The following is a 23477-nucleotide window of genomic DNA, read 5'->3' on the forward strand; positions in this document are numbered from 1 at the left end:
AGTTTAGCAAGGATTCTGCACCATCAACGAGACAAGCACTTGTGAAGACTCAATTAATTACATCTGTGGGACTTGAAAATATGTAGGCATGATAAAAGGGAAGGCGCTTCAAAATATAAGCCTGAAGGGACAGGGATGGAGAGCTGGAACTTCCTGGCTAAAGAATTCAATTAATCTTCACCAAACAACAAGACTAGACGCGCGGGAAGTTGTTATTCTTATCTTGTCACTAATTTATTGTGCCATATTGCTCTTATCTTTTATCCGATTCCTTGTTACGAGGATAACACGACCATTATTATCATTACCACTATTATCGTTTATCGTGGTTGCCAGTGTGTAGTTATCTTTTTTGTCTGTTCCCTTCCTGATTCTGTTCAACCAATTGTTTAGTAATTTTGTAGCTATCATTCTGTTCCTGAATTAGGGTCGTCTGTTCAGCAGATTAGCAATATCATGACAGTATATATTTTAACCTTTTCAATTAATCCTTTCAGTACCACGGCATTAGATGAATATTCGATTATCCTGTAATTAGAGGATATCATTAAAGTTAGACTGATATTTCTTGTATAATTCAATGGTTGAAAATCGCCTTTTGTCACTCGTCCATTACAGATGTATCTTGATTTCCTCTATTCTGAATAAAATATTACATGTTTTATGTTGTTTGAAAGCTGTCTGTAGTATTGAACAGGTAAATTATAATAAGTGGACATAGCTGAGTAATAAGCCACGTTCATAAAAAAAAAAAAAAAAGTAAAAAAAAATAAGTCCTGGGTTAGAAATAGAGTATCCTCACTTCTGCTCCTACTGTGTTTCGGATTTTTCCTCATTCACGTCTATTGAGTTCCATGATCTCCTTATCAGTAACCTGTCAAGCTTTACAAGATCATTAGCAGATCAGCGAACTTCTAAGGCTGAAAGAAAACACTGTGACTAATTAAAAAAAAAAATACGGGACGTTGACAGGGTTTTAGTAATGACTGTACAATAAGGCCGTCTGATAATTACCATAATTTTGTAATTGTATCTAACATGTAAAGGGAAATAAACTATAAATTGATAAAAAAAAAAGAAAGTTCGCTTAACCTATTTAGTGATATGTTCATCCTTTGTTAACATTCAAGACACTGTAAGATACCGTTTACATAGACACGAGTCAAGATAAGAGCAAGTAAGAGATTCACTTTACTTTTTTTTTTTTTTACTGCGTAAGTAGTTAGGAGACTGTAGCGTTAAATTATTTCTCTATGATACTGTTGGTGATTATGGGATAAGAAAAATGTGTAACCAATAAAGAAATAAGTATCATTTTCCTTCCCTTCAAAATAATAAATAAATAAATAAACAAATAAATAAATAGATTTTAAATGAATAAGTAATAAAAATATATAAACAAATGAAAAGTAAAAAGTTTCATTCAGATTGGCCAGTCAAAACCGTTCAACCCGTACACACACCTGCAGAATACGTGATTTGTGGTATACCTTCCACTTCCATCTCAATCAAACACAAATGTTGAAGTAGCACACCGAATACAAAAGAATAATATACGAGTTTTCCCGTAGGAGTGAAAAACTTAACTTTTACTAACGTCCGCGTCGTCAGAGAGGATTATTGTCGCACTGATTATTACGTAAACTTTTTTACCGCTCACAGGTGTAACGATAAAGAGGTTTGTATGTATGTATGCACAGCTCACGTTGTTTGGTCGTGTGTGTGTGTGTGTGTGTGTGTGTGTGTGTGTGTGTGTGTGTGTGTGTGTGTGTGTGTGTGTGTGTGTGTGTGTGTGTGTGTGTGTGTGTGTGTGTATTGTTGGAGTCATGCTATACATAAATAAATAAGAGAGTAGGTAAGTGCAGCAAGTGTTCTGGCCTATTACTCCTTCGTGTACCGCCTGCCACTTCGCCCCTCCCTCTCCTTCTCTCTCTTTCCCTAGCACAAGTGTACCGCGTCATTCTAGCGCCATAGTATAACTACTACTATTTTTCCTGCTCCTAATGCCTCTCCCTCTCCCTCCACCGCTCCACACACACACACACACACACACACACACACACACACACAAACACACACACACACACACACACACACACACACACACACACACACACACACACACACACACACACACACACACACACACACACACACACACACACACACACACACACACACACACACACACACACACACAAACACACACACACACACACACACACACACACACACACACACACACACACACACACACACACAAACACACACACACACACACACACACACACACAGGGTCATCTCACCTGTACTCTCGCCTCTGACAGTAAGGTTTTCTCCGCCAGCCTCTCCCTCGTCGGCAGATCAGGGTAGTGGGTCTTCTCGAACTCCTTCTCCAGCTCCTCTAGTTGCTCTGAGCTGAAGGTGGTCCTGTTGCGGCGAAACCTGACCTCATTGGAGTGCGGCGAGTGGGTGCTCAGGTCTGTTGGTGTCGGGACAGAGAGAGAAGCCCCGTCCTTATGTGAGGGAGAACCTGGGGATGGAAGGGTGTGTGAGCTCGTGTGTGTGGGAGGGTAAATGAGGTTGGAGAAAGAGGGAGGGATTGAGGCAGGGAGAGATGGAGAGAAGGGAGGCATTGAGGGAGGGAGAGATGGAGAGAGGGAGTGAGGGAGAAAGAGTGAGAGAGGGATGGAGGGATAAATAACGAAGAAATAAGACGTGAAAATAAGGTAACATCGGATTCAGAAGATACGAAATAATACGAAAACTGCTCTAATTCTATACCAAAATGACCAGTAGTGTGCATCCTCGTCTCAAAAGGAACTGGAAAACTAAACTGATCGACTTCTAGCGCCTCAAAAAAACAAGGTCACATAGAACCGGTGTCAAAGAAGAAACCTATGGTAGCCAACAAGCACCACATCAGCACCGCACCTGCGTCACCAGCACTGTTTGTCCTCGCAGCAATGAAGGCCAAGCATTCGATTAAGCCTCTGATTGCTGTGGCTTCCGAGTTTGATAAAGTGGCCTTGTGCAAATTTAGATCACAAATTTCAAGCCGCACTCAAGAGCAATGTGAGTGATCGAATGTTTAGTAAAGCTTTTTTACTGCATGAAGTCGAACTTTTATTTACTAAAATTCCCCAGGGTTTCTTACATGAAATAATAAGTGTCATTAGCCGCCAGCTGAAGAGAATATGCATCAAGTTTTTTTTTTTCTTTCTCGTTTTTTGCAAGTAAAAAAAAAAAAAAACATAGAAGTTTGGTCATAATGCAGAACAAAAATATCTACAGAAAGAAAATACATCAGTATATCATTATATCACTATCAAGTGTTTTTTATTTCATTTCTAAGGTATTTTCAAAGGATAATGAGAGATAAAGATTATCACAGAGTTCAAAAACCAGTAAAAGAAGGACCATATTAATATTTTACGAAGAATAAGGAAAGAAGTGTAATGCAAGTCTGCATACTGCTGCTGTGGTGGGGGACAGACATACGTACAGTCACCAACTCAGGAATGTATGAAATTAGATAATCGATATATTTATTAACGTCTATTATTAAGTTTAATTTTCTCAGCAAAGTAATTCATTTTATTTACTCCGTGCGTTGCTCCTTGCGAACGTTATCTGCTCGTAATATGGATGTCTTGTATTTCTTAATGTCGATAAATTTCACTAATTATATAGTTTATACACACTTATACCAGATTTCCTTAATGACACTGCCTGACTGACTCTCTCTCTCTCTCTCTCTCTCTCTCTCTCTCTCTCTCTCTCTCTCTCTCTCTCTCTCTCTCTCTCTCTCTCTCTCTCTCTCACCTTCCCCATCAGAGAGGCCAGCGGATGAGGCGGGCGTTCCCTTGTCTTTGGCAGCGGCGGTGTTGGCGGCCTGCTCGACGGCTGCAGCCTGGAGCGGCAGGGTGGAGGTCAGGGGCGAGAGGAGTGCAGGGTTGGCCCAAGGGAAGTACGGGTTATAAAAGCCATAGCCCGCCGCCCTAGCGAAGTCCGCTGCCGCCCTCTCAGCTGCCCGGTTCCTGCAACGCGAGGGAGAATTAAGTCACCCCACTAAAACTTTCGTCACGCCTCGTCTATTATTGGAGTTCTTGTCAATTATGTAAATGAAAATAGTAATGGAACTAATTAACGTCGTAACAAATGGGCGTCTAATCTGATGTGACATTTATGTTGCTTCTATAATGCAGCTGCTTCCTCCTGCGCGCTCATTACTCACCGCCTGACGTCTTGTTCTTCCTCCAACAGTGACCACCTCCTGCCCAAGCCCGGTGGGATGCAAATGCTGCTATACGCACACACACACACACACACGCACACACACACACACACACACACACACACACACACACACACACACACACACACACACACACACACACACACGTAAAAAATTCGTAATGCTTTCCTCCTCGCCGTACATCTTCCTTTTTCATGTCTTCTGAAACACTCACCTGAGAATTCTGTTGATAGAGGAGACTGAAGGCGCGGTGGAGTTCGTACACACGCCTTCCGAAATTAGCTTCTCACGAATTTCCCACGCGAAAATGGTTGGATTCTCTCTCTTGTACTGCTCGATTTTGTTCACCACCTGCGGCGTGGCCACCTTGGGCTTGGAGCCGCCGATCACCCCGGGCGGGCGTAGTGACCCTGCAAAACGAACAGAGTAAATGTAAAGTGAAATAGAAGCGAAGTGAAAGCAAAAAAGGAAGAGATAATGAAAAATTGCCGGTTTCTAGTGATGAGTGGCCCTCCGGTAGCCGAAGATGAAGGATAACAGGCACAGAGCGTCCCGGGGGCGAGGGAAGGAGGGGCGGGATGCCACACCGGCGGAGGAACAGGCGCATTTGCGGTTGAATAATAGCGGGGGAGGCGTCGGTGATGTAGGAGCGTGGGGTGGTAGAAGTAGAAGCAGTAAGTACCGAGATGACAATCAGGGATGCCTCAGCGGGAAGACGAGGAAAAAAATGATGGACAGTAATAAAAGCAGCGGAGTAGTCAGAACAGCAGCAACCACAGGAAGAGTGTCAGGGGTCATAAATCCAGCGAGCGCACCACCTGGTTCCTCGCGCCTCCTGACCACAACCACTCACCCAGAAACTTGCTAACGGCGCCTTGTTGCGACACCATTTGCTGCGCCAACTCGTACTGACGCAGGGAGGACAGGGAGTAGCGCGTCAAGTCCAGGGGCGAGGCAGGGGACGTTGCTGATGACCCTGAGGACGACGAGAAGCTGTTCCTGGAGTAGAGGTCTCTGAGGGAAGCTGGCACTGCACCTGCTGGAGGAAGAAATACAAAACTTAGAAAGGGACACTGATTAGGGATCTCGTTCCAAGGGGAAATAAATAGATGCATCTAAATAAGGCAAAAATTTATCCTTTACTCCGAAGATGCACAATCTCCTTCATATCATAAACTTTTAAGTAAAGTAGTAAGCACTGTAATTATATTTATTTTCATTATTTGCTCAACGTCTCCATTTCAGCGCAGCAATGCAAGTGGCCACCTGAAGTCTCTCCGTTTACCGCCTCTACTAAGGAGCAAGGCAATGGATCCAATTGATGAGGAAAGAACTGAGGACACTCCCGGCATTTACCATGAAGATTTATTCCATTTTTTCCTTACAAGCAACGTCTTTATAGCGGCGGGTAAACCTTTGACCTAGCGTGTCCCCGCCTGAGGGCCTACTTTGACCATGAGAGGCGTTTTTGAGATGTATTTTGATGGATAGGAAGAAATGAAAGGAACGTCACGGTGTAGTGTTTAGTGTTAAGTGATGTGTGTGTGTGTGTGTGTGTGTGTGTGTGTGTGTGTGTGTGTGAGTGTGTGGCTGGTGCGCGCAGGCCAGGTTGAGACTCGTGGGTGCGGCGACTGGCCACTTCGATCACTGCTGTTGTGGCAACCCCGATACAAAAGAATTTACGAGTTACACACACACGCACACACACATTCACACAATAAAGTCCAATAACTAACTAATGAACAACTATACCATACAATACACCAGCACCAAAACCATAGGGACGAGAACAATTACATAACACCAAACCACTAAATACAACCACCATCACCACGCGGCCAACACTATCCCACCCCATATCACCCTTCCCTGCCTTCACCCTCCATACGCAACCCTGCTGTAACCATCTGGTCTTACTTGCATCAGGTGTAGTTGGCTTCCTGACGAGGCCAACCACACCTGCTCATTCTCGGTAGTATGACAGTGTATATAGGGAGAGTGTGTTGGTAGCGGGCGACACACCTGTGACCATCCTCACTTGCGCCAATTTTGTGATGATGTGTGTTTTGCGGGGAATCAATGTTAGGTAATGAGCATCTGTTGCCGCTGAAGGGACACATAGCACATACGTACATGCATACATACATACACACATACATACATACAGAGAGAGAGAGAGAGAGAGAGAGAGAGAGAGAGAGAGTGTGTGTGAATATGAACAACAGTACAGTAACCCTGCAAAAATCTACAAACATCCACTGCAGCGATGGCACTCATAAGTCACCAGAGTTTCGGTCCTTCCGGCGCCGCACCATCAGTAGTCAGGGTCGGCACCAGCGCAGCGGGGAAGCCGTGGGCGCGCCGCGTCACAAGGAGAGGCAGAGAGCCAGACAATGGGGCCACATCACCGCAACAAACAATGGTGGCGTGATCAACAAACACCAGGCCAACCGTCAATATTAACAGCGGCAGCAACGCGACAGAGAGGTTAGATTTCGTCTCACACGGAACAATACAAGAAGATGAGGACGTGAATAAGATGTCACGGCACTCCTATTATAGTATACAACACCAGAGAAACCGTCAATAGTATCAGCGGCAGCAACGGCAGCAGAGAAGTTATATTTCGCTTCACATAAAACATAGGTGTACTCTTTTAACTCTGGAACACAGTATACGCTCAAGAAGACTACGACGAGAATGAGATATCATAACCATATTCTCAAATACTTCGCAGTAGACCATGTTAGATTTCGCTTCGAATGAGTCATTACACACAGGAAGACGAGGATGACGAATGAAATTTCACGACACTCCTAGTATACAACACCAGGACCCTACTCTCAATTATTTCGCGGCAGCAACAGCAACAGAGAGAATAAATTTCACCTCGCATGGAACACTACCCACAAAAAGACAAGGACGAAGAACATGTCACGACACTCCTAAAATACCAGAACCATACTGCCAAACACTTAACCGTCTTAGCTTCATTACTTTTAACAGGCCCAAATAGATGTCACTGTTTTTTTTTTTTTTTTTTATGAACTTGTATTATGCTTGTGATGGTCTAACAGGGATTCTGCATCATCAGTGAGAGAGAGAAAAAAAAAAAAGAACAAGAGAATCCAACTAATGGTCTCCGTGGAATTTGAAAACAGTCGTAAGAAAACCCGAGAGCGTTTCATAACACAAGTCCCGGTTATGCTTCTAAGGGAAACGTTTGCCTCCTTCCAGCGCTGCCGGAGAATGGCCGGAAGTGCAGAAGTACAGGATGGCTGAAAGTACAGGCTGAGATGCATAAATGTCGCCGTCTTGCACCACAAACACCTGATTAGTCTCTGTATGCACACATTTCATCTGTCACACAAAGCTACTTCAACTAACTAAGCACCTCATGAAGTGAAGCTGAGTTTCCCGCGTCAGCAGACATTCGGAAGCGCAAATGATCACTTATAAACCTCAATCCAGCGTCATAAATCTTCATATCATTCATAACTTATCATACATCTTATTAAAGTTACTGCGGCAAATTATAGACATTTTCATCATCATGAAACTCAAAATAAGCACCCTGCATAGCATCTGGGACAAGACAAGGAGCGACATGACAGTTGGATCATTAACGCGACGAGATGGCGGCGAGGACGCTTACGAGTAGTGTTGGTGGTAAATGTGCTTCTCTCCACGCTATTCGCCTTTACTGCAGTGACACCAAGACATCACTTCTCAGGAAATGGCGATTCTTAAATACAATCTCCGGACTTAAATGGGTCTTCATCAAGGGAGTTCCCTGCTATTGTACTAAGCTCTTCAGTAATTTTCTCAGATACTCGCATCTTTTCCTCCCGTCGATTGTCTGACATTATCCAGTAGCAGTGTGTTAGCAAGTGATCTTCTACTGTCCCTCCCTTTATTCCCTGCTGCCTTAAAATGAGTGTCTGTTGTAATTTACCTGCCTTCATTTCTTCCTACTCTCTACGTGTTCCTGCCTTCACTCCCTTCTGTTATACCTCCCCTCATTTCTTCCTACTCTCTATGTATATCTGCTTTATTTATGTATTCATGAATCAGCGTTCTAAGTCTCTGCCACCAGGTGTTGTCCGCGGCATGTCAGACAGCAGATACATCCCGTCCTCCTCCTTCACCTGAAGAATTTATGCGATCACTCACGTCTTTCTAAATCTGAGTTACATGTGGACTACATCTGCGTTACTCTTACTTGTATGATGTACTTTATGAGTATATGTTGGAAACGCACCAAAATTTGAATACCTAATATTTACTCAGATGATTTATGTACTACTTTGATCTAATGTAATACTCCACATTCCAATTTTCTCAATCATGATATCCTTTTAGATTTAAATTGTCGTTTTTTTTTTTATGATAATGTCTGTTTTCTCCGTTTGGCAGGAAAGTCCCCCATTTAGGCCTCCGCAGTTTAGGGTTAAGTATGAAACAAATGTGTTTAGTGAGTAATGCCACAACCCACTCAGCGATGCGACTCCCTTACGTGCACGACTATTCTTTCCATTTCATGTGGAAGGGCGCCTCGTTGCCATAGCGAGCAGCTCCACAACACAACACTGAGGCACCACCACGTAGGTAACACTCTCCCAGTGGCTGGTTTTACAGGGTGGCACCTTGGCCTGGTAAGCTCTGGCCGTCGCAATGTGCTGTGTCACACTCCCATAATTCACGTGTCAGGTCACGTGTGGACGATATGCATTTTTCAATGTTAATTATGCACCTGCTTCCTCCCATCCGCATCTAGCACACCTGAGACCACGACATCACCTGTGACAACCATGACTACGTCACGCGCCTTTCACTGACGGGGACATGATGAAGGTAAATGAATGGCTAAGCAGGGAACCCCCAGCTCTTAAACAAACATTTCACACACATGACATGGCGACAAGTGGGAATTCATTTTTGCAGATTAGATAAACTGCCTCATGGGAATTACGAGAATCTCTACTATGGATTAGCAGATGTAAACTGAAAAGGTTTCATATAAAAGAATATTAATAAACGATTGTGTGTGTGTGTGTGTGTGTGTGTGTGTGTGTGTGTGTGTGTGTGTGTGTGTGTGTGTGTGTGTGTGTGTGTGTGTGTGTGTGTGTGTGTGTGTATGTGTGTGTGTGTAATCAGAAAGTTGCAAAATCATAAGCTATATGCAGTAACACCAACGCCGCTACAAATCATCCGCACTGCAATGACCACAACGAGAGTACAGCTTATACCCTGATTCTTGCCGTCAATATCCAGTCTTCGTCTTCTCTAAGCAACAATTCAAAAAGACAGAACGATACCGTAGACTAGATTTAGTAATATATTCCATACCTTCACTCAGCACTACTATATAACCATAGAGACAATACATGGACAAATAGAACCAACAGACAGGCAGATAGGCAGACATATAACTAGAAAGACAGACACAATGACATAAGGAAACGTTTCAGCAACACAACACTGGTAAGTCTGCGCCACAACACGCGAGAGAAGAATGCCCCGAGGCCCCTCACTGCCCACCGCTGTGAGGGTCAAGGGTCTGCTGCTGCTGCCGGGAGGGGTGGTCACGTCCAGGCTGGAGAGGACAGGAGGAGGAGGAGGAGGAGGAGGAGGAGGAGGAGGAGGAGAGGGATGCGGAGGAGGAGAAGAGGGATGCGGAGGAGGAGAAGAGGGATGCGGAGGAGGAGGAGAGGGATGCGGAGGAGGAGGGGGATGTGGGAAAGGAGGTGATGGAGGAAGAGGGGGATGCGGAGGAGGAGGAGGAGGAGGAGAAGGATTTAGGATTACACACGATAACAGTAGACCTTGCATAGAGGAGGAGGAGGAGGAGGAGGAGGAGGAAGAAGAGAAGGAGGACAACGACGACGAGAAAGGCGATGAGACAAAAGAAAGCACAAGTCAAGCAGAAACCAACAGGAATCCATCAAGTAACGTGTTTTAGTAACAAGGACTGGGACACCACCACCACCACCACCACCACCACGTCCTCAGCCACCCAGTCCACGAAAGCCATTAGATCTACAAACACGCCATGCTACAGAACTCGCCAGGAATATACAGACCCGTATACAGTAAAATATACACTACAATAGCCAGGAATCTTCTCTCGTTAGCGTCTAGATTGTTAAGCAAGTAGTATAATACGTGTATCCTCGTTATGTCCACTCGACCATTCAGTGTCTGCTTGAATGGTTTCTTTTCAGTGTTTGGGAATGAACAAAAATGCTTTGTCTGATGTGCTATTTTTTTCTTCCTTTTCTCTCTGTTTTTTTTTTTTTTTCTCTTTATTACTCTCTCTCTCTCTCTCTCTCTCTCTCTCTCTCTCTCTCTCTCTCTCTCTCTCTCTCTCTCACTGACAATCTAAGAGAGAGAGAGAGAGAGAGAGAGAGAGAGAGAGAGAGAGAGCGAGAGAGTGTGTGTGTGTGTGTGTCTTAGTGTCCTTGCCGGTGCATTACTGATCCTTTAAAGGGAATGAAACAAGACCTTTACCAACCAAAGAAGGAGGAACGAAAGAGGAAGAGACTTATTCCATCACTCCTTCACGCAGCCAAGCATTATCACCATCTTTTCACACCCCCACCACTACCACTCACTCCCTGCCCACTATTGCCACATTTCTCACCTGTGTTGGGGCAGAAAGAGGACACGCTGCTAAGATTCGTTGTGTTATTGTTGTTATTCTCCTTCCACTGGTCTTGCTGCGAGGACGAGTAGCTGTAGCTCGTCATGGCGGTGGCTCAGAGACGTTCCTGGTGATTATTTTTGGGGTATTTGGGTTCGAGGATGAGTACAAATCCTCCACGGGGATCGCACGGGGTTTTCTGCGGCGGTGGGGCAGTTTTGGCGGGCACTGTAGTTCACGCCAGAGTCACCAGGGGGCAGAGGCGCACGTACTAAGAACTGGACAAATTAGATTTCCTTCAGGCCGCCACTCCTCACTTGAGAGGGCGGCTTACATCACTTGCCAGTCGATTATTACAATGGTTCGCCTCTCTGCGGCAGCCATTAGTGTGGAGGGGAGATCTGTGGTACTGCAGTGGGTGGAGGAGGCTTCCCCGCACACAATGGCTGGTAAAGGTCACTGCTGGGTGCGTCCACGCTGGTGTGAGTGTCGTGGTGGGATGCGGGGCGGTGCGCTCTACCTGGAGACCTGCGCTCCGACATACGTCCAAGACAAATATGGCCGATTGCTAGACACTGACTTTTACTTAACGTCCACGCTTAACAGCTCACCGATGAATACCAAATCACCTTAAGCGATTCTTTCCCTATAAGGGCGAGTTTGTCATTGAACTGCGCGACGTCAAGGCCCTCTCGGGCGAACAATGGAAAATCTAGGCGGGCTTACCGACTCCCGAACGCGTATGACGAGTCGGGCTGAAAGGACTGCGCGCTGGTTGGTGCAGGGGAGGCCGAGGGGCGGAGTCTCATAAGGTCTCTCGGAAGAGTTGCAGGGTAGCGTTTTGATAACCATATTTCACAAACGTGAGTGAAGCAGAGTTAAAGTCTGGACGTTGCTTTACTACACATTTACAGCAGTATTTTATGAAAAAGTTAGTATGATAATGTTATCACAGACACAGTGCCAATGATAACCGAGTGTCAGTTCCCTCGGGAGTCTGCAAGCTGAGTCGAGCCCAGCAGGAGTCAGTGATAATGGATCGAGGCGTTGCCATAATCCTGGGGCTGCGGCTGCGGCTCCCCTCAGCTTACACCTGCTCCCCTTGTTGTAATTTCCTCTTATCTCCTCGGTCAGTCAGAACTCATGCCTCAAAATTCAAATATAATGAAATCAGAGAGAGAGAGAGAGAGAGAGAGGGGCTGCTAGTAGTCCTTCGGCAGGTCATGGGCTGCAGGGCGCGCCTCGTCGGGGCGCCTCAGGCACGCCAGTTGAACTAATATCCCCTCACAATAGACTTCCGGTGTCTGTTTGGGCGTGTGTGTTTTCAAGTTTTGTTTTATGACTCGACTGGCGCCGAGAAGACAATGGCGCCGCGTATTAGCCTGTTTCTTCGCGACGAGCAACCGGAAATGAGTGAGGCTTGAGTGAAGGGTGGCAGGGTGGAGCATGACACTGGGAAGAAGTGTAAGGGAAGGGCGGGCGGAGTGGGAGGGAAGGTAGATGAGGGGGCAACACGGAGGGGAAAGGGACGGGCTATCAAAGCACATCCGGGTGTGAGTCTCGCCGAAGAAACAAGTCGATCAATCGCTGACTGATTAGATGTCTGCAGTTCAAAGAAAGATCAAGTGTACAAAAAAAAAAGCACCTTCTTTGACGCTGTCCACGTGTTGCCCCAAAAAGAGGTCAACAGTCACCCTGGGATTAGTCATATAAAGCATCATATCACAAACATAACTATAATTTAACGAATATTCAGTAAGGGTGAATATACTGAACCAACAATTATCAATCGCTCCTGATATGAAAATAGTGTATATTTACTCTAGATATTATCTTGGAAAATTTTCTGCGTGTTACTTTTGCACACTATAAATTCTCCCTTGATTAACGAACAGAGCAGCTTCCTTAGTCTACACACACACTGGCCCCACCTCGCCACTCTCCCTAGTAGCTAACCCTCCACCCCGCACACTCAGCACAGTCCTCATGCGTGACTCTTCTTTTCAAACTACTACAAAAGCAACGATGTAACAGCCAACTCTCAAATGGCCGACGTCTTATCTGGTTGATTGCGTTCTGACTTTTTACGATTTCTTGCCTCTAAGTAGGACGCTTTCTACACGAACTTCAGGGTTGTATGTCAGAGCCTCGCATGTCAACACGAGCTCCGCCTGGCTAACGCAACACATCGAAGCCAACATTCTATGCTTCCGTTGCCTTACCAGTCAAGAGAATGTTCAACTTCTCTTCTTAAAGACACGTTTCTTAACACATAGGGGAAGGGGTCATCCTGAAACCTCCCCTGGTTATCTCAGAAAAGTTATCATATTCATGGGTGCGTTGACAGGCAGGGTGCTCAGGAATGACGAATAATGACATCTCCACCTGGCTCTCGCTTATTGTTATCACTCGTTAGACTCATTAACTAACATAAAAAAAAGGCGTTAGAATAATTGCCTTAACTGTGTGTCACGTACAAAGACTGCAATGAAAGCGAACAGAGAAGAAGTGAAAGAGTCCTCATGGCACTTTTTACCCCAGCAGGAGGGGCGACATGCGGGAGGTGACAGCGACAGCTACACCCCAGACATTCACAACAGGAGGCGCCCTACATAACAGCAACGAATGGACAATTCACGCCATAAAAACGCTATAAATTAGGTCCACCCGAGCGTGAGGGAGTGAGTGTATGTACGGAGAGGTAGGTGAAGGGAATGGTGGAGAAATCATGGGAAAGCGAGAAATGCCACGCCAGACTGGGAAACCTTGAGTGTGTGTGTGTGTGTGTGTGTGTGTGTGTGTGTGTGTGTGTGTGTGTGTGTGTGTGTTAGTATAAGAAGTTCATGTGTGTGTTTTCATCTATAACCTCTCATCAAGATCAACACCAAAGAACAACACACACACACACACACACACACACACACACACACACACAGCACAACACAACGCAAGACACTTTACATTTACACTACAAACAAAAGAGACAACGACTACACTTACACGCGAACAGAATCAAACAATACAGCGCAGAAGAAACAGCACCACCGAAACAGAAGAAAGAACACACACACACACACACACACACACACACACACAGGGGTCGCGGGGGAGGGTAGGGCACCAGTGTCACGACCCGCATGAAGGTTGGCACGAATCGCTAGAAATTACATTGGGATGCGAGGAGCTAATGGTCACCCGTGCCTCTCCTCCTCCTCACGTCGCCGCCGCCGTCGTCTAATTTGTCTTGCATTTCCAGAGAGAGAGAGAGAGAGAGAGAGAGAGAGAGAGAGGTATTGATGAGATAAGGAGAAATTCAGTTCAAACATTTGCGACATTAGCATATATTCATTTGTAATTTGATGATACTTCACTTCTACCTGGACCACCGGCGCCTGTTCACACACACACACACACACACACACACACACACACACACACACACACACACACACACATCTGCCAATCTGTCGGTCATTAAGTCAATCAATAAATCTATCTGTCACTCAATTAGTCATTCCATCTGTCTATCTATCTACTTATCGACATATCTATCTATCTATCTATCTATCTATCTATCTATCTATCTATCTATCTATCTAGACACTTAACTACACCTTTTAAGTCAAGCAAGACCAGCCCAATTTACTCCCTGTCTCTAAACTATTCACACCTGTATACGTTTCCTAGCCTGTCGACCTCCCCACCAGCACCTCGAGTATTGCACACAAATGGGGAAGAATGTGGGCGTTGATTCGTGTTGTGTACGGCATGCATATACTGTACAGGATATATTATGTGCAAATGACCTCTATGTCTGTGTAGGTGTGGGATGGAAGCGGTAAATTACGTATGAAAGAATCGTACGTGGATATGCATGAGAAGAAGAACGTGTGGAGTGTGAGCTGAGGGGAGTGTGAGGGAAGTGAGTGATGGGAGATTTTTAGAGTGAGTGTGTGAGTGTGTACGTATATGTGTAGATGAGAAAAATAATGTTGGAATGCGTGCGTACTTACGTGTGTGGGGTGTGGATTGTTATTTAGCTGGGTGGGTGTGGGTGCGGGTGTGGGTGGGTGAGTGGGTGGGTGGGTGTGCCCCAGAACGAAGGAGATCAGAACAGAGATAGTTCCGCGTGTGGTTGCGGACAATGAACAGTGTGTTTAGTAGTTATTGCCCTGGACAACGCACGGCTCCCCCGCCACCACCACTGCCCCGTCCTTCTCCCTCTCCTCTCTCTCTCTCTCTCTCTCTCTCTCTCTCTCTCTCTCTCTCTCTCTCTCTCTCTCTCTCTCTCTCTCTCTCTCTCTCTCTCTCTCTCTGTTTCTCCCTGCTCGCTTAGCCACCTACTGCCATCAGCGAGAGAGACAGAGACAAACAGACAGACAGACAGACAGACAGACAGGTAGACGTACAGAAAAATGGAAGGTTGATCGACAGGTATGTAAACGGAAAGGCAGATAGGCAGTCATACATACATACAAACTCATAGAGAGACAGACAGACAATCGGAAACGTAGGCAGACAAACAAACAGACAGGTGGATCGACAAAAGGACAGACAGACACACAGACAGACAGACAGACAACTGCTTGAGACACAAATAACTAAATCAAATGAAGGAAAGTTTATAGAGTGAAATTTTATCTAAAAAGAAGGAAGGAAAATAAATAAAAACGGTGGCAAAACCTGGGAAAAATCCAGACAATAGTCGAACAGAAAACGAAATCCTGAATAGTTTCCTTTTCCTTTTAACATCTCTCTCTCTCTCTCTCTCTCTCTCTCTCTCTCTCTCTCTCTCTCTCTCTCTCTCTCTCTCTCTCTCTCTCTCTCTCCCTAAAAGACAGAACGGCATTCGTCTGCGTCTATGGAGGGTTGTTAAGGAAGCTCTTTTCATACCTTAATGAGTGTTATTATTGACTAACAACCGAGAACTGCGATGATGATAATGGTGTGTGTGTGTGTGTGTGTGTGTGTGTGTGTGCTGTTAACATTAATATTTTCTTCCTGTATATCCCTCTTCATTTTTGCGTTCTCTCTCTCTCTCTCTCTCTCTCTCTCTCTCTCTCTCTCTCTCTCTCTCTCTCTCTCTCTCTCTCTCCCCCCTCCACACACACACTACGTACACATGTGCCTGGTTTCCGTCCCCCAAACGTCCGGACTCCCCAGCCCTTCCCTTCCTTCCCCTTCCTATCCCATCCCAATCCTCGTAACGTCACCGCTCAGGAGGAGGAGGAGGAGGAGGAGGCGCTCTTTCCTTCAAGATTCCGTGAGTGGGCGGTGTTGCGATAGGCGTCACGCACGACTCGCTCATAAGGGCAAGTGGGTGGCCGGGTTGTGCAAGGCCACGAGAAACCACACACTTGCATTGACGAGGACACTTAGTCACCACCGACTGGTCCCTATATAGATCAGTGTAGCAGTATTCCGCACGCACCTCACGCTTCACAGTGCGAGGGAGGGAGGGATGCAGGGAGGGTTTGACTTATATCGAGGGGACGTGGTGAGAAAGTAAAGAGAATATAATGTTTATGTGCATACTTTAGTTATGGTCTCTACCGCCTCCCTTTTTCCATCCCCTTCCTCCCTTTCCCCTCGTCGTCCCTGTCGGCAATAACAGCTGCGCGGGATGCTATAATTGGTCAGTCACGCGGCAATGACAGCCAACCAGAGCGAGTGTTACACGCGGCTGGGAGTTGTTCTTCCGCCGCGCTCAGCCGTGACCGAGACAAAGGGGAGCAGCGAGGCAGTCGACGCCATCTTGCCAAAAGGAACCTGCCATTTTCAGTCACTGCCGCCACGCCACTCTTCACCGCTTGGCTAACGGCGGGTGTTCGCGGATGTCTTTCCGTTGCCTTCCCCCGCCCGTCCCCCGCCGTGCACCAGACTAGGCGTTCTGACGGTCTCTTGTTTCTAAGGACAAAATTCTGAAATACTTCCGCGCCGCACCTCCACAACATTCAAAAACCTGTAATTAAATTTACACTGATTTTTTTAAGGGTGTTTTTTTCATGGTTCTAGTGACAGATTAACGAGATTTCTACACTATCAACAAGACAAACACTCTTGAGAATCCGGGTAATCATCTCTGTGACCTTTAAAAATGGTCATGGTGATGGTGAGAGAGTAAAGCGTTTCAAAATACGGGATTAAGTCTGCTGGAGAAGTGTCACGTCTCCAGCTCTCAAGGTGAATAAACGTCATGGAAATACTATACAATTACGTTTTTCCTTATCACTTTCAGCTTGACTCCTTACGACCCTCTGGCGACTAGCGCTGAGAGGCAGGACAGATTGCAGCCTATTACCGCATCACCCGTTCCTATAGAGAGCTTACCTACTATATGCAGTACAGTCCACCAGCACACCCACACTCACCCAAGAAGCGGGAAGATTGGTCAACCCACTTTCTACCTTTGTCAGATAAAAGTCACGCATGGCACCCGAGTCTTCCGCCCTTCGTGACACAATTGCCGGCTGCTCGGGCTAAGATAAGGCTACACCGATGCCTCCTATACGGATCACTCTCCTCGCTTTCCCGCTGGATTGTCAACCATACTGCGATGGGTGGAGAGGAGGAGCGTTCCCTCGAGATCATGATAAAGAGAGCATTGTCTGGTGCTGCCTGAAACAAGCTTGACTTAGTGCCTGCTTGCCTGGCACACTCCTGCGTCATTCCGCCACAATACTTCTCTTAACAGGGTCAGCTCCCTCCCCTCTCCCCCCTCTCTCCCCTTTACCGTGCTGTACTTGTCCTCCTCCTGCACCACACCAGCCCCCCCCCCCCTCTCTTCTTTACGCCTGTTCCTGCACCTCTACTTTCGTTTCTTCCCTTCCCTATTTCCCTTTCCCCTTCCCCAATTCCTACTGCACTTCAGACAACCTCAGCCTGTTTATGAGAGAAATACAGTGTTGTGAGTGAGTGAGTGAGTGAATGAATAGATAAGTGAGTAGGTGAATGGGTGAGTGAATGAGTGAGTGAAGGATTGATGGGTGGGTGAATGAGTGGATGGGTAGGCGGTTGAGCTGGTTAAGGGAATGAAAGAATGAGTGGGTGAGTAACAAGGTGGGTTGAGTGAATGAGTGAATAAGTGAATGAGTGAGTGAGTGAATGAGTGGCTAGGTGGGTGGGTGGCCTGATTGTGTTGAATGAATGTGTGTTTGAATGAGTGAATGATTGAGGGGGGAGGGAGCTAGTGAATAAGTGAGTGAATGAGGACGCGTCAACAACACACTCATCACAATAGAAAAAAAAGAAAAAAAGTGTCTAATAGCCTTCAGGTGAAATTTACGTGTATAAGTCAGTGTGTGAGTATCGATTTCATGGAATTCGTAATATTCGCCCACAGTTGCTAAGAATAACCGCCGCTGTTTTTTTTATATATGCAGTTTTATTGTAAGTGCAATGTATCAATAAACAAAGAGAGAGAGAAAAAAAGGGAGAGGAGCAGATAGTAGAGGTCAGAGGGAACTTACAGTACAGACAGACAAACAATGAGAGAATGGAGGAGTTAGGAAAGGTTTACAACGCACTTTATGGAGTTTTTCATAAGTAAATCTTTTCCTTAATCCTGAACAAGAAATATAAATAGTAATAGTAAGAAATAGCTTTGCATTCTTCATTACTTTAGCCTCTCTTGTGAACTATCTCCAAAGGCCACTGAGATGATTAACCGGATTCTGGTAGGGATTCTATTTCATTCACGAAGCAGATTCCTTGCTTTACTATCACTAGAATCATTAAAATACCATTAAAAACCACAAAGACTTCCAACACAGCCTGTTCAAAGTTACACATGCAAGATGAGATACAATTTTTTTTCCATAACCCCACCAAGACACGTCTCATTCAAGACACCTAACAAAATATAAGTCTAACTGCCTTCTCTCTTGGTTCTCCTATTCCTATTTTTTTTTTCTTTACTTTTCTTTGTTCTAATTTATCATGATTTCTTTTTATCTGTTTACCTATTTGATTAATTTATCCATTTATTTATTTATTAGATCTCTTTTTTGGTGGGAGGAACGAGGCATGTCACTAATATACAGCGAGTATCTATTTTTTCTTATTTCATTATTTTTTTATTTTTCTTTCTTGCTCTATTTTCTTTTTCTTTTTTCTTTTCTTTTTCTTTTCTTTTCTTTTTATTTTTTTATTTATTTATTTATTTTATTTTTTTTTTTTTTGTGGGGAGGGAACGAGTATGAATTATGCAGCGGCGCGTCACCGATATTCACAGCTTGATTATTAGACTCTCAGACTCCCTCGCCTGAGCGCTCCCATCACCACCTGAACCGCAGCTCCCTATACAAAGATCGTTGGAGTTGCGGCACGTGCAGATCTGTTACCTAATGCCTTTTTAATTTCGGTCAGGTGCAACTAACTGCTCGTGATTCCCAGACGTTGTGGCAAAGAGTTACCCCTCCTCCTCCTCCTCCTCCTCCTCCTCCTCCTCCTCCTCCTCCTCCTGTTCCTCCTCCTCCACCTGCTCCTCCTCCTGTTCCTCCTCCTCCACCTGCTTCTCCTCCTCCTCCTCCTCCTCCTCCTCCTCCTCCTCCTGTTCCTCCTCCTCCACCTGCTCCTCCTCCTGCTCCTCCTCTTCCACCTGCTTCTCCTCCTCCTCCTCCTCCTCCTCCTCCTCCTCCTCCTCCTCCTCCTCCTCCTCCTCTTTATCCATAAGTGTAACCGCTTTTGTATGAATGGAAAGAACAAGTTAAAGAGAGAGAGAGAGAGAGAGAGAGAGAGAGAGAGAGAGAGAGAGAGAGAGAGAGATTGTTATGTACGATATAAAAGGAGGAAAACGAAAAGGTGGTGGTGGTGGTGGTGGCAATGGAAGAGCAGCATGAGGAACAAATGGCGGAGTGCGGGAGTAGGTGGGGTGAGCTTGGAGGGGTTATGGGGGAGGGGGGAAGGGGGCAAGGGGGAGGGGGTATCAAGGGGGGTGAGGGATGGCGTGTGCTCCAGGTGGTGTATTGATCTGAGTCAGGTCAACCGTGTAGTCCAGACCAGATATTATCTAAAATTGCCTAATTTCATGCATTTGGGGAAGACAGATAAGGATCACCATCATGGCCGGCTTACTGCGACGTAGCTCTTAGTCCCCACACTCCTTGCCCCCTCCCCGCAGCCCCTCGCCACGCCCACTCACTTCTCTCTTCCGCCCCCCCCTTTACGTTGACCTCTCCAGTCCTAGCAGTAACCCCGCTCATTATACTCCGCTCATTAGTCTGGGTTACATTTTTTTTTTCTTCTTTTTTTTTTTCTATAAGCTGATCAGGACGCATCTCAAGACACCTCAGGAAATAAAACTGGCTTATTTCTTGGTTATCATACTATTTTCTTTTTTCTTTTCTTCTTTTTTTTTTTTAATTCTGAACGGCATTTGGGTGGGCTTCTTTCTTCTATCCATTTCTTTTCTTTGGCCGATCTCTCTTACACAAAAACAAACAAACAAATAAATAAACAAATAGATAAATAATCAAATAGATAAATAAATAAATAAGCTCGCCATGTTTAATTTTTTTTTTCCATTGCAAAATAGTTTTTTCCCATAATTACTTGCAACTTTTCAGACAGCTTTGTACTATTGTCTCTTGAAAACGTAGCTTAGGAAACATAATATTAATCTCTATTATCTCTTTTTTTTCTATATATATGTCCAAGTTAACATTCTAACAATGTCCTGAATGTCAACAAAGGACGACCGAAGCAGTAAATGGCTAATAAAATGGTCTAGTGAGGGCTAGAGTAAAGTTTCAGGACACCGGTAACTGCAGAAGGAACGGCAGAACAGTTCTAATGTTCCAGTGCCTGTAGTCATATTTCTTTTCAGTAAGGGCACGTATGTTTGTTCAGATAAGAGGCGTCATGGTGTTACTAGCAGTCAAGGGGCGAAGTAACTGCTTTTGTTGTTAACTCGGCCGGCAGCGGTGAAAACATGACAATAAAAAATCAAAGAAAAAGAAGTGGTGAGAAAACATAGACAACCAGAAATGCTGACGTAATTCGATACACTTTCCCCTATACGTCTCCATAAAGGGTGGTACTTGAATTGTTAGATGTGTAAAGTTAATCTGCTTTGTCCTAAATTTCCTTCCTATCACGTATGGCAATACAAAATATAACAAAAAACAGTAAGAAGAAAACAATGAAAACCAGAAACGTTTTATTGTCTAGTTCACTATATCGTTTCGAAATATTAGAGTTATAAAGTTAATATGCTTTGTCCTAAATCTCCTTCTCAACACATCCATTTAACTCTTTTTTTACGAGTATTTACACAACTCAAGATAATTACAACGCCTACGAAGAAGGTGATCGAGGAATTTTTGCCGAGAGCCACAGGACGAAATTGCAGCCTGGAAAAACCGAATGAAAAATATGATGATGAGCTTCCATTAAAAATAATGAGCCTGTCTTCCTGGAAAGCTGAATTCTGATAAGAGGTCGTGAGTCAAGCAACCTTATATCGTCTGACTCGGAACCACATACAAGGCCACCAGCATTTAAGCATCAAAGGCCAGAACCATTTCATACCAGATTACAAAACTTCATCATACCGTTACTTAAATAAGAAGGTTCAGAACTAAATAACTTCACTATTATCTAAATATGTAAGTTCACCATTATCTAACCAGTCAAGTCCAGAATCACTCAATTCCATCATAATCCAAAAAACAAACTCCAAAACCGCAGAAGTCCACCTCCACTTAAAAAATCAAAGTTCAAAGCTACACATCAGTCCACCAATATTTAAACAGCCCAGCCCAGAATAACACAAGTCCATCTCCAACTAAACAATGAAGTCCAGGATCTCACGAGTCCACCACTACCTAAGTATCGAAACAGAAAATGAATGAATAACTAAGTAAATGAATAAATAAATAAATAAATAAGCCATCTGATATCGAAAGTTCAGAACCATACAAGTCCACTAACATTTAAACTCCAAATAATCCTACCCAAAAAAAAAACAAACTCCACCATCAGTTAAACATCAAAACCTCGGGAACGTTCCAGCACTAAAGGCGCGGGAGGATGTTCCAGACGGTCCTTCAGCTCCAGGAATTCAACACCCCACACCTGACAAGGACGCTCCAGCCCACGAACAAAGGAGACTTGGGGTGAAGTGTAAGAATAGTGAGGTAAGTTTTTTTTTTCTTTCTTTTTTACTTAACATCAGGTGCGTACAAGATTGCGGACGAACGAGGCTATAAAGAAAGGAGGAAAACAGCATCGAATATAATATTTACGAGGCACGGCAGAAGAAAAGAAAATGATGGATAGAGAGAGACAGAATAGCGACATGAAGTGGTGGAAATAAATGATTACAGTGATGAATATGCGGTAAATAATACTTGTACAGATCACCGGTAGATGAAGAAAAAGCGTCAGGAAAGTAAAGGATGATGATGAAACACATATACACCGAATACGAATGGAATGGAATAATAGAGATGAATACGCGGTGAATAATACACACCAGTAGAGTAAGAAAGAAAAGTGTTAGGAAAGTAAAGAAAAGCATGTATAAATATGTACATACACACAACCTGAATGACGTATAATATATATATATATATATATATATATATATATATATATATATATATATATATATATATATATATATATATATATATATATATATATATATATATATATATATATATATATATATATATATATATATATATATATATATGAGAAACGAAACTCACGACTTGATAAACAAAATAAAATCGTGTGCTTAGAAAAAACCGTACATACATACGCAAAAAAATGGAGATGATTATAAAAAGAAAATATACAAAATGAGAAAGACAGAATGAAATAAAAGAAAGGAACATATCTATGAGAAAAATAAGTAAAGAAGAGAAGCAAGAAGGCCAGTTAATATGTTGAAGGAAAGAATGATGAAGAGGTAACAAGGAATAAATACAAAGAAATGCAGAGGCAAGGTGAATAAGAGGAAGATAAAGAAGCAACAACAGGAACATATCTAGCGATAGGAAAAGAGAAGATAACAAGAAGGCGAAGTACACAGAAGGAACGGGTAATAAAAAGGTAATAGAGAAGGAATACAAATGGGCACATAAGAAGAAAGGAAGAGAAGAATGGAGGAGAAGAAGTACGAATAAGATGAAACATTTAAAGGAGTTTATCCTAAAATAGAAAAAAATACAGAGGAATATGAAAAAAAAAAAAAAAAATATATATATATATATATATATATATATATATATATATATATATATATATATATATATATATATATATATATATATATATATATATATATATATATATATATATATATATATATATATATATATATATATATATATATATATATATATATGTAAAGGAAATGGAGGAATATGAAAAGAAAGAAGAGGATGTAGGATCTAAGAACATAAATTTATCCCATGTTAGAAAACGAATACAAGAGAATACGAAGAAACAGAAGGAACAAGAGGAAAAAGAAGAGGATAAAGAAGTGACTTTGAGAAACCAGAAAGAATACAAAGAAAATACAAGAGAAACAGAAGAAACCGGAAGGATAAGAGAAATAAGAGGAGT

The 23477-nt window shown here is 43.8% G+C and overlaps 1 protein-coding gene across 4 annotated transcripts in view; it reads right to left on the reverse strand.

Annotated features, from left to right (window-relative positions):
- The window catches only part of LOC135109622 (paired box protein Pax-6-like), a 34735-nt gene that overhangs the window by 4002 nt on the left and 7256 nt on the right, over nt 1-23477 (reverse strand). Inside the window, exons 1-5 of one of the 4 annotated variants that reach the window (XM_064021064.1) lie at nt 10902-11952; nt 5112-5294; nt 4473-4668; nt 3826-4040; nt 2307-2533 (exon numbers count right to left, since the gene is read on the reverse strand). In XM_064021064.1, the coding sequence (XP_063877134.1) occupies nt 2307-2533; nt 3826-4040; nt 4473-4668; nt 5112-5294; nt 10902-11007 (927 nt within the window). In that variant the 5' untranslated portion in view covers nt 11008-11952. Of the gene's footprint in view, nt 1-2306; nt 2534-3825; nt 4041-4472; nt 4669-5111; nt 5298-10901; nt 11953-23477 lie in introns of those variants that run through there. The other 3 variants (XM_064021055.1, XM_064021083.1, XM_064021073.1) reach the window with 3 other exon arrangements.

The sequence above is a fragment of the Scylla paramamosain genome, chromosome 2 (genome assembly GCF_035594125.1).
Source record: "Scylla paramamosain isolate STU-SP2022 chromosome 2, ASM3559412v1, whole genome shotgun sequence".
Taxonomy (NCBI): Eukaryota; Metazoa; Arthropoda; class Malacostraca; order Decapoda; family Portunidae; genus Scylla; species Scylla paramamosain.